Genomic DNA, 15,031 nt, shown 5'->3' with positions numbered 1-15,031 from the left:
AGGGGGAAAAATGTCTGCTAAACCCAACCATCCATCATAGTTTGACAGCTGATATTGCAGCAGTTACGAGTATTATTTTTTTGCTTTTGTTCTTTACTTCACTGTTTTGGAGGTGAATTCTATGAATACCGACTCTGCGTAGATGAGAGACCATGACATTTTACATTCAGCTGGAAATACAGAGGTAAACAGAGCAACACAAGCTAAGACAAAATACCTGACCACACAAGATGGAGGACAACAAGTCTTTTCTTATCTGCCTCATGCAACATCTGGAATCATGTGCATGTGAGATGTTGTTTCGAGCTATTTAGTTATTGGAACGGAAAGGAATGGAGGAAGGCTGGTGCTGAAGAGCAGGCCACTCGAGGGGGAAAGGGAGAGCGGGAGAGAGCAGAGGGGCCACTGGCGAGTAAAAATCCTTTTGTTATTTCTGTAGTTTGTTGAGACACAGAAGGGGAGGGGTGATTAATTTGTCTCAAGGCCTGAGAGCACACGGCAGCACTCCCTCTTCGCTGTTTGTTTACCTAAATTACACCATGCTGCTCTTACCCTGAGCACGTGACGGGGTAGATCTTCATGTGGCAGTTTTAACAAGATTGATGGAATAATCCTAAAATTAAGAAGCTGGTTGACAAATAAAAATGATAAGCGTGCATAAATATGCCTTCTGGTACAAAAGCAGATGTTTAACGTGCCTTTGATCACAAGCATGCGTCACCGCAGCCTGCTAAGTATAAATAGCTCAGAAAATATGTCATGCTTTTGAATTTTAAACATGCTGTGTTTCTTGTTTCGGGGTGTAAAATCACACCTCTTCATGTCCTAAAAACACCTTATCTTGATGATCGCAAGTTACAATTGATTATATACAAATACAGAAGCAACTGAATCTGAAAATAAAAAGTATATCCAGTGTAAATTAATCTGCAGATGATGTCCTGGATTAATCTAATAAATCCTTTGGTTTAGTCATTTAAATTTGACAATGCAGGCTTGCTTGTTTTGTACAAAAAAATAAGATCTCCAAATATTTACATTTTGAAATGTTAAGTTTTGGGGCATATGTGCTTAAAATATGACTTCAATGATGAATCAATAAAAAACAAAAGCTCTATAATTATCTACTCAGCCTTTAGAAGTAGTACTGTTAAATGTCCACTATGGTATAAGCTAAAGCAATGTCATAGTGATATGATATATTAGATTGAAAAGTACCTTAATATTACCCTTTCCTTTTATACCATTGTAGTTATGTGGCAAAATATTTGATAAAATGGTCCCAAAGACTCATTAACCCTGTGCATATCCATTGTATAGGACTAGTAGTACAAGTTTCTTATTGAAAGCCAAACTAATTCAATCATACTTGTGTCTGCAACACCTAACAAGAGGAAATCCGCTCAATAAGCCTTTCAGTGTTTGATGCAGGCTGCCCGGGCTGTGTAAGAGAACTTCAGACTCTAGAGGTCTCCATCCTTCAGCATCCCCTCATCATCCACCTATTTCACCCTCCTCCTCCTCCTCCTCTTCCTCTTCTTCCTCCTCCTCCTCCTCCTCTTCCTCCTCCTCCTCCTCCTCCTCTCTGGCATTTTGTGCAGCGGAGGAGGAGAGGAGGAGAGACTGTGAGGAGGAGACAGAGGGGACCCTGAGACAACACGTCCCACGCCAGAGCCAGACAGCCAGGGAACTTTGATTTGACGCCAAGTGTATAGCCTGCGATGAAGATGACGATGAAGAGAGCGAGCCACGTTTCTTGTTCTTGGGAGGCTTAGATATGTCGGGTGTGCGCAACATATGATGCCCTTGGACTCATGTGCTCAATGAAGATTAATCTTTCTCTGATTTCGCTCCTTTATTCGCTGCTGGTGCCGCGTACCCGCACTTAGATCAGCCGAATGAAGGCAGTCTGAGCGCATTGTTTCCAGCTCCGTTGTAAATGGGATTTCCAGCCGTGATGTCTGCAATATTTCGCTCTTTGTTTCTGGGTAAGTCACTTCCCATTCCTTAAAAATAAACAAAAGATAATGTATTCGTTTAAACAGTGGAGCGTCTGACAATCACCACTGACGGTATGGAGACTGATACTCTTCGTTATTATATTAGCGATGATTTAAAGACATTTTTGTTTTTTACACATCTGGGAAATGTTTTCAGTCCCGATTTGGAATGATGTCAGAATATATATTTCGTAGAGTCACCCTGCGCATATGTTTATATATTTGTATAATGTATGCGTATATGAAAACGGGAACGTACAAGTCAACCTTGGCTGATCTACTTCGGGGAGCTCTGAAAAGAGGGGGAAATGAAGGGAGAGAAAAGTTCACCTGACCCCTCCCTGTAAATCTGCGATCCTGATTTATTTACCCTTTTTGTGCATCTGTGGACCCACATTCTTCAAGAAAAATACATGTGCTGCATAAGAACAATGCCTTTTTACTATTTTTTGACATGAGTAAAAAGAAATCCAGACTTATAGGCTACACACTCTACAGCAAGACCACACAAGGGTAGAGATTTTCCATATGCTGTGTCTTATTGTCTGCCTCAATTTTAAGTGTCTTAGATATGATTTGATTTTCAGTTTTGTACAGAAAAATGGAAATGATGTGTTTCTTATAGTTGTAAATGAAGCTTTCTTTGTCCATCTTTGTGTATTTACCACTACTGCTGATATTCAGTACAACACATTTTTTTAAACAAACTACTTTCCTGGGGGCATTAACAAGTCCAGAGCTAAATGAGGTATTGTTTAATTCCACTGCGACTTCACTGGCTGGCAGTGTGTAAAAATTCCTTCTTGTAAAAGGTTTCACACTTCTAAAGCTGTCTCATCACCTGCAGTGAAATTCCCCCAGCTGGGAATAACACAACGTTTTCCCAAGTGAATTTTACAGTCTGAAATGATTATGAATACGGGAGTTTAGTGTGAAGAAGTTAAAGTAAGAGTGGTTAAACGTGGCCGTATGAGTGATAATGCACCAGAGAGCTGGCGGCTGGTCTGCTTTGGTTTGAGTCCAGAAGTCGTGCTTTAGTCTGCGTGAAGCTTTCTGTTGGTGGAGCTGCAGCCTGGAGAGAAATCTAAACAATAATTTGCGTTTCCTTTTTTTATTCCTTTAAATACAGCTGGTGTTATTTGCTTATGCTGGGTGTGGATTGTGCTGTGTGATTGTGAAAGACGTTATCCCTCATTATTCAGTAACTTGCGTATCGCGGTGACCTCTCAGGAGATTGGCCTGCCCCTTGCACAATGCATTCTGGGAAAGGTTCCAGTTCCGAGGTGACCCCTGAATAAGATAAGTGGTAGAGAAAATGGGCGGATGGAGATATTATGTGGACCTGCATACATGCTGACTTGTTAATGCTTACATCGGTCGACCAGTGTGTCCACAGTGTGTGTTCAATGGTGATGGCCACTGATCCTGGCTTTAACTAAAGGAGCTGACTCGACAGTGGACACAGTCTTTTCGCTCATCAGCCTGTTGTGTTAGATAATGATCCAAGCTATACATGCGAATTCAAAGAGCCTTTAATGATGACAACCAAGTCATACTAGCTATCGCAACACCAAGGTGAAAACATCACACATACAGTTATTTAATTCTCTAATAACAACAATTATGGTGCACCTTTCTTAAAATAACCATCAGCCTGTGACTAGATTATTAAATGACTTGTTGTTGCCATGGTGAGGAACTTTCTTCTTCCCCTATCATGTCACAAGATATTATTTTATAAAACAATTGGTGCAGCTGAATATGATACTGTTCGGGTGAATGTGCAGTAACCTGTGTCATGTGTCTCTCATGCAGGAGCAGAATAAATGCCAGTCAGCCAAAAGAGCATTTTCCCCTGAGTAGAGAGATGTGTAGCTCTGCTGCTGCGCCACACTGAAGGACATTTTCCCAAAGTTATAGCCTATATTTATTCAAGATCAACATTGAGGCCATGTAAAGAGAGGAAGTGGCAGTTTGATTCTAAAAGGATCAATAGTCATTAATACAGGCTCATTTCCTTTTTTTATTTGGCTTTGGCCTCACAAGTCCTGAGACATCCTTTAATTTAATATCTGTAGGAGATGTTATATCCACTGTTCACATTACAGATAAGTAGCACAATTAATTGCCACAGAGAGCTCCTCAGCTCCCTTCTCTGAATCTGCGGATGGAAAGTGAGAAACGGCACACGAAAAAAAAATAGTGGGGTAGATTCAGCTGGATAAAGAAGACTAGTGATGGATTGCCTCTCTGTCCTTGTGCCAGCATTAAATTATTCTATATGAGAGATTTGAAAATGACTGTCAAAGAAAAAATAACAGTGAAAGTCACTTGACAGAAATGTAATTGTAAAGAATGAGCAGCTTTAAGGGGAGATCCAAACCTCTGCACCCTTTGTCGAGTCTTGTGTAACAGCTGAGACAATGCAATGTGAGTGACGTGTGGGGCGTCAACGTGAGCGTGTGTGTGCCGATGCGTTTGTGTCTACATGCATGCATACACGTGTACAACAATGAAGATTCCTGTGCACGCCTGCTAGAGTTAGATGTAGATAAGCAGAGCGTTGGCTCCAAACAGAAATTCTGTCCCCATTCTATATTTAGCATGTCTGCCGGGGTAGCAGAGGATCTCTGAAATGTGAAGATGACAGGAGTCTCCTGAGCCAGAGGTTATGAAGTGACATCTTGATGTGTTTGCGCCTGAATCACACTCCCACACACACCAAGCCATAGACTTCTGACATTCCCACAAACCCTGAGACATTTCGATTCTTGACGTCTAGTTACCATACATTAAGTCCTCTTTTTGATCTTCCTTTTGAAGCGCATTATTCTTCAGCTTTATCACGAGGCATCCCCTATGTACATACTGGGCTTTGAGCATGTTATTTTTCCAGAGCATGTGATGAATTTAGCAGATTTCCCTGTGCAGGATATTTAAAGCATCTGTCACTTAGGTGTGGAGTCTTGCACAGAGGCATAGACCTTTACATGAGTCCTATTGGCTGGTAGAATTAAAATACAGGACTTCCTTGATGAACATAATACAAACATATCAACGCTTAGAGCTCATGTTCAAACACAGGTGAAGAAAAGGCACCACAATGCATATATGCACTGAGGAATCAGCATCCAGTAGATATTCCATTCAAGTTGCAGGAGATACAGTACACTAAAGATGCCTCTTTTCAGGGGAAAAATAGCTGGCAGTGCATCGCTTCAGATAGGTAAATGACTTCCCTTCCACACCTACAATGTCAGCTATTTGACATGCAGAACAAAGTGTAAACAGATTTACGTCAGGAGAGGATTTAATTGCTCAGAGCAAAAAAGTGGCAAATCTGAATGGCTCAGCAAGGACAGAGCGATGTGGAATACAAAACCTGCACCAAGGGTGATTGAAGAGGCCTGCAGATGAGTACAGAGGTCCAGGCGCCCTCAAAACAATTGACCCATATCATTAACAAACACTGATTTGCCTTCCAAGCACTTTCCCCCCGATGTGCACGGCCTTTGAATGACAGCGTGCTTCCCTGAATAACAAACCATCCTCTTTTTGTACCTGAGGGATTCTTCATGTTTCATTGATTTTAGAGCTTTTAGTCTTTCCTTTCTGTCGCAGCTAGCTGGATGCCATGCTGAGTGTTTGTAGGTGAAAGTGTACCTGCTTTGTACTGTAAGTGCTTTTATTCCTCCTACTTGAGGGGGCTAAGCTTGATGATTTGTATAGATGTATGGGGTAAAAAATAAATAAAGCTCATGCTGATGGAATGAATGCTTGATTTCATTTGCTAGATATTTCCTCACTTGACAGTTTCTTTATCCTGGCGTGTTTCTGCCACACCCATATTATCCAAGCTGTCCAAGCAAGGGCCTTTTTTGGTTTTTGCAAAACACACGACACATGCCTTGACAGAGCTTGGTTTGTGTGGAGTTTCTGACCAAATAAACCTCCCCCTTTTCAGCCTTTGCTAGGAAAATTGATGCCAGATTATTTTGGAACATTTGAATAGGAACTGACTATTTCACTTTGCAGCTAATCTTTGACAGATGTTCGGGAGAGGCTCACATTCACTTTAACCGGAGCCACATGCACAGTATACAAAGGACACTGGTACACTCCTGCACACAAGCCATTAAAGACAAAGACGTTTAGTGCAGATTACCTTAGAATATACATGACGACTACCTGTTGTTTTGTACCAAAGGTCAACAGTTTCATAACTATTGATCAGAATTTCACATCAGAAGGATTACTTAGACCTGAGGAATAAAAGCTTTATTGTTACATAAAAATACAACATATATCTCACAATTTTGATAATAAATTAATGGTTGAAGTCATTTAATAAGCAGTAAGGTATCCATGTACGTTTTTGCTGCTTTTATATCATAGTTGGTTAAATTATTTGGCTCTGAAAGCATTTTATCTAATTTACGATTAATGTAAGCTGTCAAATTTCAACTGATCAGCAAACACATAGTGAAGCATTGTAGGCTTATTATGATCTAGCGGCCACAGGACTGCAAAGTCAATATGAATCCTTGTACAATATGACCCTTGACCTCTTGAATCATTTGACCACACCGCCTCTGGATCTCTGACCAGCTGACCTAAACTGAGATTGATCCAGGGAATGTCATTAACATGGTTAAGTGAAAAGATTTTGCGTTGCATTATTGCATTGTGAATTGCATATGACCATAAATGCCCAAATCCATGATACATTAAATCCAATAATGGAAAAAGCAGCTAAATTAAAACCAACTGAATGGGTAGTCCCTTGGTTGCTCATGACATTGAAACCATGGCTCCATTGTTCCCTGTATTACTCTCCAGCGATGGCTTTTTCCTCCAAAAGGAAATATTCTGCCTTATTTGCAGTTTGAAAGTCAATGGAGCAAGTGCAATTACAGCCTTCTATTTTACTTGTGAAGTGATTTGCTGCTTGTGTGCATAAATATTTGAATCAAGGTCGATGATTGTTTTATGTGAGCAGTGAGGAGATCAAAGAGGGAACAAAACGGCCAGATAAACACTGATGCCGTCTGCGAGGTGGGGCATGGAATTGTTTCCCATTGATTCAGCCTTACTCAGGTCGGCCCTGATATTAATTCTTCCCAGCTGTTGACATCGCTGGAAATAGGATTCCATCTATCACCAATCGAGGGCTCCTGGGCTACAACGGCCGAGGTGATCAAAATGCACACGTCTTACAGAAAACATTTAAATTGATTTTTGTTTTATCAGAGATGCCATCATTTGTGTGCTCTCAGCCCTGCTGGGGCGGCGCTTTCAAAATGCTTTCTGCCTTAGTGAAAACTGGCGGCGCGGAATAAAGCCGGCACGCTTGTCTTCTCTAAGCAGAACATGCTCTTGATCTATGTTCTCTGTCTCCGTAAACCAGGTATATCTCTGTTTTCTCTGCAGCTGCGCGATCCAGCCGTGAAAGAAAAATAAACAGCTCAAGAACCAGAATCCCCATTTCTGAGGTGTCTTGCACTTTCAAGCAGCTTAGCATAGCGCTTACATCAGAGACACAAAGGGAGGAAAAGCAAACTCGCGATAAAGCGTTTACAGCAGAGCAGCACAGGTGTGACATTGCTTGCGTTTCAGTGGCCGTCTTTTTAAAGATTTTCCCTGTCACCTGGACGAGTTGACCCAGCCTGATGCACATCAAGTCAGCCGCCATTGATTGATCAGCCTGATGTTTTTACTGCTGGACTAATGTTTGCTTGACATTTTCCATGAGTGACATGTTCTCAAAACCGCAGTAAACTGTCTGCCAATAATTGATCATTCCCTCCTGGTTGCTTAGCACTTTAATTGGTCATGGGGTTCACCTGTCAGACCCCAACCTGTGCGCCGCTTCATCCCACACTGGGAATATTGATTATCATGTCCAAATATCAACTTGGACATTCAAACCGCATCATACTGCTGAGATGAGGATAGGCACAATAATAAAGCTCCCAGCCTGTCTGCAACCACAGGCTGTCCTTTCCATAAATCCTAGAAAAACAAGATTTTCCCTACATATTGAAGGAATTTCTGGAATGTGCATTTAATTGATTTATTCCAGTGTGGTGGCGATGCACTACACATCGACATTCCTTCCACTCTATATGGCACTCGGCTGTAATTCAATCCACCGAATTGATTGCAGGTTGATGAAAGCAAGATGCACCAAACAATGGCAACCAAGGCGAGTTTGGTTTCTTTCTCTTCCTCTCTCGCTTTTCCAATTGGGAGCTGACTGAATGAACAGGAGCAAATGTTCCACGTCGCTCTATTTAGACGCCCGCTGTTCCTTTCAATTTGAAACAGTTTATTAGCGCAGCAAGCAGGACACTCCATTAGGTGTTGTGAACCCGCGAGCTCCATTGTCTCACTCCATTTCCTCTTTTGCTTGCCAGCCTTCCCGAAAGCGTTAGTGGCTTTAATCACTAGGGGCCCTTCTGCCCTTTAAACATTTATCTTCAGCCTGCTTTTGGTCGTCATCGAGCAGCCTGGAAAGACTTGAAGATGGATGGTGTTTGGAAGGAAGGGAATTCAGAGGCCATTGATTATAGTGGTGGAAGACAAAGTGGTCACCTGCACAAGACCTGAACACCATCTGGAGGATCCTCTGCACTCTTAGTGAGATAGCCGAAGTCAGGACTCGGCCATCTGTCCAATTTAACTCTATACTCGGGGCGATGAAGGATTTTATTTTAGCTAGAGACTAAAAAATCAATTGTAAGGATGACCTTTAAAGCTGTATAAGATATGCAATTCTGCTCTTTATACGGATGACATCCCTGCTCATCAAAAACCCACCTCATGTAAATGCCTCTCACTGTAAAATGCAAAAGCCAGTCTTGGGTTTGCAGTCCTGTTCTGTAGCAGTGGATGTTGTGTGATGAATGGTTTAATTATCCAACCACAATGCCAGCCATTTGGTCCTTTTTACAGCACAGCAAAAATACTGTAAACGGAATATCATTGATCAAGTACTAGGTTGTCCACAAATTAAGTATATAATGCTGCTGATTGCACAACACCTCTCCCCTCAGTTTTTCTTGTTAAAGAGCTGTTAGACATTTTTCAGGCTGAAAGGTTGAGGAGTTTGTTTCTGGAATAGATATCGTCGCTTGTTCCGGCGCTCAGGCTGTGGTCAGAGCACAGCTTGTATTCACAGCGCTTTCCCCCCCGTTGTCCTCCCACTTTTTCCCCCCTTTTGCCGGCAATGTGGTTCTGAACAGATGGTACCACCACCTCTGTTTTTTCCGACTCGTTAGACTTGACTTGTTGATGAAATGGAGTCTTTACGCTATACTGCCCATGCAGATGTGTAGCTGTAATTTCTTCTTATGTGAGCCTCTATCATAATGTGCCCGGTAGTAAGGGAAGCGAAATCCACCGCCTGAGGTATCTATAGTTACATGTTACATTTATATATTCTATGCTTTTTTTATTGTGTTTGGAGAACATTTACTCGTGTTCTCCATTAGCGGAGGGGCAGCACCAGCTTTATATACACATTGTGACAGTGACGCTGACAGGGTTGGAGGGTTATTTTAAAAACGAATTCTGTTGCAATTAGTAATTACCCATTCCTTTAGACTACATTTTGAAAATGTTTGTACACCCCCTTTAAAATATAATGTACTGTAGTTTGCCATATATTGCCATATTTATACATTTTTTTACTTCCTATATTTAAATTTGGTGTAAATACTTTATTATTCTTTCTTTTTATGCTAAATAGTTTCCTAAAAATACTTATTTTATTATCTTTATATTTTTTTACCTACTTTTACAACTTCTTTTCTAGATTGCTTATGTTCGCACCACCAGACACTAAATCAAATTCCTGGTATGTGTGAACGTACCTGGCAATAAACTTGATTCTTATTCTGATTACTTACAAAAACGCTAATAAGAGAAGATTACTAAGATTTCAGAATAATATGTAACAACACAACAATATAACTTAGATCATTCGTTAAAAGATAAGTCCTTTTTGCCATTCTAAAACCATATTCAAGAACTGTCTTTACAGCAACAACGGAAGTGCACAACACATACTAAGAAACTGTTTATGTTTATGTATTGTGTATTCCTGCAAGTAATCCCATTTCTTTTTATGTACTCATTTCATTGGGAATACATTTACCTTTATTTGTATCCTGATTAAATAATCCTGTTACATGCAATCAGTTACTCCCCACGCCTGTGTGTGTGTGTGTGTGTGTGTGTGTGTGTGTGTGTGTGTGTGTGTGTGTGTGTGTGTGTGTGTGTGTGTGTGTGTGTGTGTGTGTGTGTGTGTGTGTGTGTGTGTGTGTGTGTGTGTGTGTGTGTGTGTGTGTGTGTGTGTGTGTGTGTGTGTGTGTGTGTGCCGGTTAATGCAACCAAACCCTTATAAGATAAGATTAAAGACAAGATAAGAATTACTTATTAATCCCAAACTGGGGAACGTTTATGTTGCAGCAGCATAATACAATACAAGGCATAGAAAATAATTCAAAAATAAAAATACAATGACAAAGTGCAGACATCTCAAAGAAGAAATAGAAATAAAAATAACCTGGCATTAGAGAACAGATATATATACAGTTGACTATGAAGATAAATAATCTATAAACTGTCAGACAATACTCACTGTTGAAATGACCAAGATAGAAAGCAGGATATTAGTGCAATGAATGGAATATCAAATGAAATATAAATGTATAATGCAAAGTGTACAAACTGAATGTAATGATCAAGGAGAGAGGCACACAAGCCTTTTCTGCAGCTGCACGTTGGTGGTGCTTATGTGGTTGTGTACTACAGTAACCTAATGGAGTGTACAACTGAGACTAGCAAAATGACACCAACAACTTTCCAATCATAACTCGCAGCTCATTTAGAGATAATAACTGCATGTTTCCGTGTTTCAGTCATCTGCTCTATTTTGGTTTAGTGCACACTTGTTTCCTCGGCCCAGCATGCAGTTTGTCAGCGACCACTTACAGATCCCCACATCTCAAGTGAAGAGACAGACAGACTATGTCGAGATGCTTGTCGTGGTTTGGTCTCGTTGTCCAAACTGTCACATTTTATGTGAAATTGTCTTATTATGGTCGTTGACAGTGGGTATGCTTCTGAAGTGTGATGGGGCAGTTGTGAGTTTTATGTCTCTCTCAAAATGATTAAACATGAGGGTTTTTTGGAGCATCTTCTCTCAGCAGCTGACATATTTCTCTCTTTGTGTGTCTTTCTTCAAGAGGGGAATCAAGAGTGTTAGCATTTGGCTTCATTTGCTGTCTGGAGTCCAAAGACGTTGTAGAGGAGGAAATAGCAGAGTTTGCAAATTCGAAGCTCTTAAAATAATTAAAGTTGGCTTGATGACTCCACTTTTGGATCTGTCCGAGCTTAAAAAGAAGACGGCTTTGGGAGCTTCCACACAGGAACAGCCGCTGTCTTATACACCCAGAAATGAGCAAATAACGACGGTTAAAATATGCAGTGTGCAGATATGATGAAATAACATGCGCAATTCGGTCACTGTGGAGGGAACGCAGCTTTTGGCCCCCGACCCACCACACTAGAAAACAAACATTTTTCCATTTAGGGGAAGGAGATGCTGTTTACTCTATTAACCTTTCCTCTCGGTTGCACTCTTGACATTGAACAATGTGGAAGAGTCCGACTCCTCGCCGGCCCTTTTGCTAATGAGGCAATTAAGTCTATCCTGCACTGGCTGTGCAAGGGGCAAAGAGAGCAAGGCAAGTCATCTGCTGTCTCAGCAAACACCAAGCATCTTAGCCATGCTGCAGTCAGAATGCATAACAAGCCCCTGCTTTGTTGTGTGGCCGCCCAGGCGTTGTGGTCCGCCCATGTCAGTGCGACCCTTAGCAGAGCTGGGGATCACAGGCTGCATCGCGCCGTATTTATCTATGTGCACTGAATCGCAGCAAATGGAAATGGATGACAAACACTGAGTTGAAGCGATGTTTGTGCTCCACTTGTAAGCTTTTGTGAAGCCATGGTGGGCAGCATCTGTGTAACCCAGCGACAACTGCTTGCACATCATTTTGGTAAACACAGTGGCACATAAAGCCCCGTTTAGGGATGAAGTGGGGGACTATTGCTTTTTACTCGCTGCATTGCTCCATTCATTTTCCGAATAAATACTGTCTGGACTCATCTCAGACATTTTAACAACAGGAAAAAGGAGGAAAGAGTTCTATTCTATAAAAAGAGTCGGTCTCAGTGTGGTCCATTTGACTTATCCATGATTTGACCATGTTTCCTTATGGAGTTATTCATGCATCTAAAATAACTCTTGCTCGACAGACTGAGAGGATGTTGGGCTCTTAAAGGCCAGAGTCAGGAGTGGTGCACACTTACTGTAAAGTACATTGGAGAGTGGAGTGAGGATGTAGCTCTGATCATCAAATCCTGTACGAAAAGCAAGGTCATGCCTCTCTTCATCGCCTGATCACTACAAAGACCCAGATATGAATATACAATCATGTGCACGAATGCATGATTGAGTGGCTGTCAATGTGTGTGTTCAGGCCTGATTTTATCATCAGATTCCCTCTACAGTATGACGCATGACGGAGGGAAGGCACGAAATAGCCTCAAGAGCTTTCCAGGATCACGTTGATTGCTGTGCTGTGCATACATTAGAAAACACACACTTGTTACCAAATTAAGTGACGGCAATTAGCATGTTTCCTACCTCTCAGCCCAGTGGCTGGCTGCAGTGAGCAGCTGCTGTGTCCTACAAAAAGGCCCAGTATTAAGGCCTAAGTTAATGTATTTAAGGGATGCACAATCCTAACGAGCGATAACGGAAGGCTTACGGCTGCTCAGAAGGGATTAGAGGACAACGTTGTCTGTCTTAAAACTCAGGCTTAAACATCATACTCCTTTTTTTCCCCTCCTCCATGTCTTCTCCCTGGTAATGAATCGCCGGTGTATGCTGACACAAGGCAAGGAAAGGAACGTCTCACTCGGCGGGGAATAAAGACGGCTGCTCATAAGCTGTGGAAAGGTATAGCGAATCAGAAAGAGGAGATGTCAGGACAGATTTGCTTGAAATCAATGCCTGTCTTCTAAGCTTCCTCTACGGTATGTGGCTTATCAGAAGAGAGTCATAGCGTATGTGTGCAGCCTTAAAACCAAACAGACATGTATACAGTATACCGTGTTTAAGTTAAAAGGAATAAATGGAGCACTATGGCTTCCTTTTCACACTGTCCGCCTTAACATATCTGCCTTAGCCATTTGAGCAGATCAATACTGAGAGATTGCCTCCCCTCGGTGTGAGACACGGATGCCTCTAAAGCGGCAGGATTGGAGAACGACAGAGCTGATGGTTTTCGGTTACAGGACACTAAAGATGCATAGTGGCAAGGACACCGGGGAAAAGCGCACAGTTAGCAATGGGCTGCAACGGCCACTGACCATGTGTGGTCGCCGCCGGCTTGAATTACTGACACTGGACACCACAGGTTGCAAAATATACTGAATAACACAGGAAGCACTTGCAGTCTTCTTTAACTCAATCCAGACTTAATCCTGTTGCTCCGCATATACTTGAGAAAGAGCCTTTATTATGGCATTTGACTTTTTCCACTCAACATTCAGCTCACATATAAGACAGTCGAAGACTCCTTTGTTGCATTTGAACTCATGTGTTCGAGTCACAGTTTAATACATGCTGTTGCTATAAGCTCTACACAGATGATGTGACTAATCTGTGGTTTATACCGATGCTGTCCTTTAGCTCAGCCCGCTGCTGGAGACAGATAGACTCGAGCGCAGTTTTTCTGAAGCGATGTCAGTAGGGTAGTCACCTGCCCCTGCAAAGTGTTTTAAGGAGACGTTTACATTGACATGCAAGTTAGCACCATTTTGTCGACTGTTAACCGTACCATGCATGGTTCCTCAGGGAAATCACAAAGCCACATCGGCAGCACATTTTTGATTATTAATGAAAGTTTTCGTGTTGCACGGAGATTTTCTCGCGACCCAGTTAGAGCACCGGCCTTTCTGACATCTCCTTCATTTCCCTTCGCTGCACTTCTCTATTGTCTTCGTCTAACTGCATATATAACCACCTTCTGCAAATGATCTCATGAAGTAGAGAGTCGGGGTTATAGGCGGGGGGAGAACACACATTCAGCCCCCCCCCCCCCCCACCCCACCCTTGTTGTTGCACACATTATCATCCGACAGTGGCCAGCACAACATAGGATTTGAAAGCCTTTGTTATTTTTCTGATGGATTTTTGCTTATCTTCACCTGTAGTTTGGCTCAAGTAGCACCACTTATTGTTTATTTATCACATCTGTCACTATCCACAGCATTGGATTTGATAGTAGAGCACGGAAATACATTTTTGCTGGCCCCAGATGTGCTGTGTATTGCCATTGTTTGCCTACATAGCATGGGAATGCAATGGAAGTATGAATGATGTTGCACTAGAGTGACCAGCACGGTCATTAATCCTAATATTTAGACTGTAGCCGCCATCCCCTCCCAGCCGTGGATGGACTACAAGTAATCATAGCCATATACCGCTGTGTATTGTGCTGCCGGAAAAACACTACAAGCGCAGAAGCTTAGTCTATCAATCTAAGAGGCCAGGCATTTTTCCTCCAACACCGTGTTGGCGGATTTTACATGCCATCTTCCCCCCATCCTGAGGGAATATGTTTATGAGCCCTTGCTCTGACTGTCCTGTCTCTTCCCAATCCCCTCACCCGTTTATGAGACGAGGGGTCTGAGCGGATGGAGCACGAACAGATTTCCAGGACGTGATGGATGGCCGCTCGGATATTCCCTGCTTTTGCTCACCAGAGGCCGGCCATATTTCTCCTTCACTGTCCATGTAGACCTGCATTTGCATGCGGACAGTCAGCTGCTCTCCGTGAGCTCAGCTTCGCGGAGTAGGAGTATTTGATTAGATGTAATGGAATTACAGTAATCTGATTCCAAAAAGACGACATCTGTAATCTGTTGCAGTTACTGTAAATATGCAGTAATCAGAT

General features: G+C 42.1%; 1 protein-coding gene across 1 annotated transcript in view; it reads left to right on the top strand.

Annotated features, from left to right (window-relative positions):
• The first annotated feature begins 1,621 nt into the window (after positions 1-1,621).
• Positions 1,622-15,031, top strand: part of clmpb (CXADR like membrane protein b) — a 64,312-nt gene continuing 50,902 nt past the window's right edge. Inside the window, exon 1 of the mRNA XM_063906960.1 lies at positions 1,622-1,988. Within this exon, the coding sequence (XP_063763030.1) occupies positions 1,940-1,988 (49 nt within the window). The 5' untranslated portion in view covers positions 1,622-1,939. The remainder of the gene's footprint in view (positions 1,989-15,031) is intronic.

The sequence above is a fragment of the Eleginops maclovinus genome, chromosome 18 (genome assembly GCF_036324505.1).
Source record: "Eleginops maclovinus isolate JMC-PN-2008 ecotype Puerto Natales chromosome 18, JC_Emac_rtc_rv5, whole genome shotgun sequence".
In the NCBI taxonomy this organism is placed as follows: domain Eukaryota; kingdom Metazoa; phylum Chordata; class Actinopteri; order Perciformes; family Eleginopidae; genus Eleginops; species Eleginops maclovinus.
This window is presented reverse-complemented; position numbering and strand designations above follow the sequence as displayed.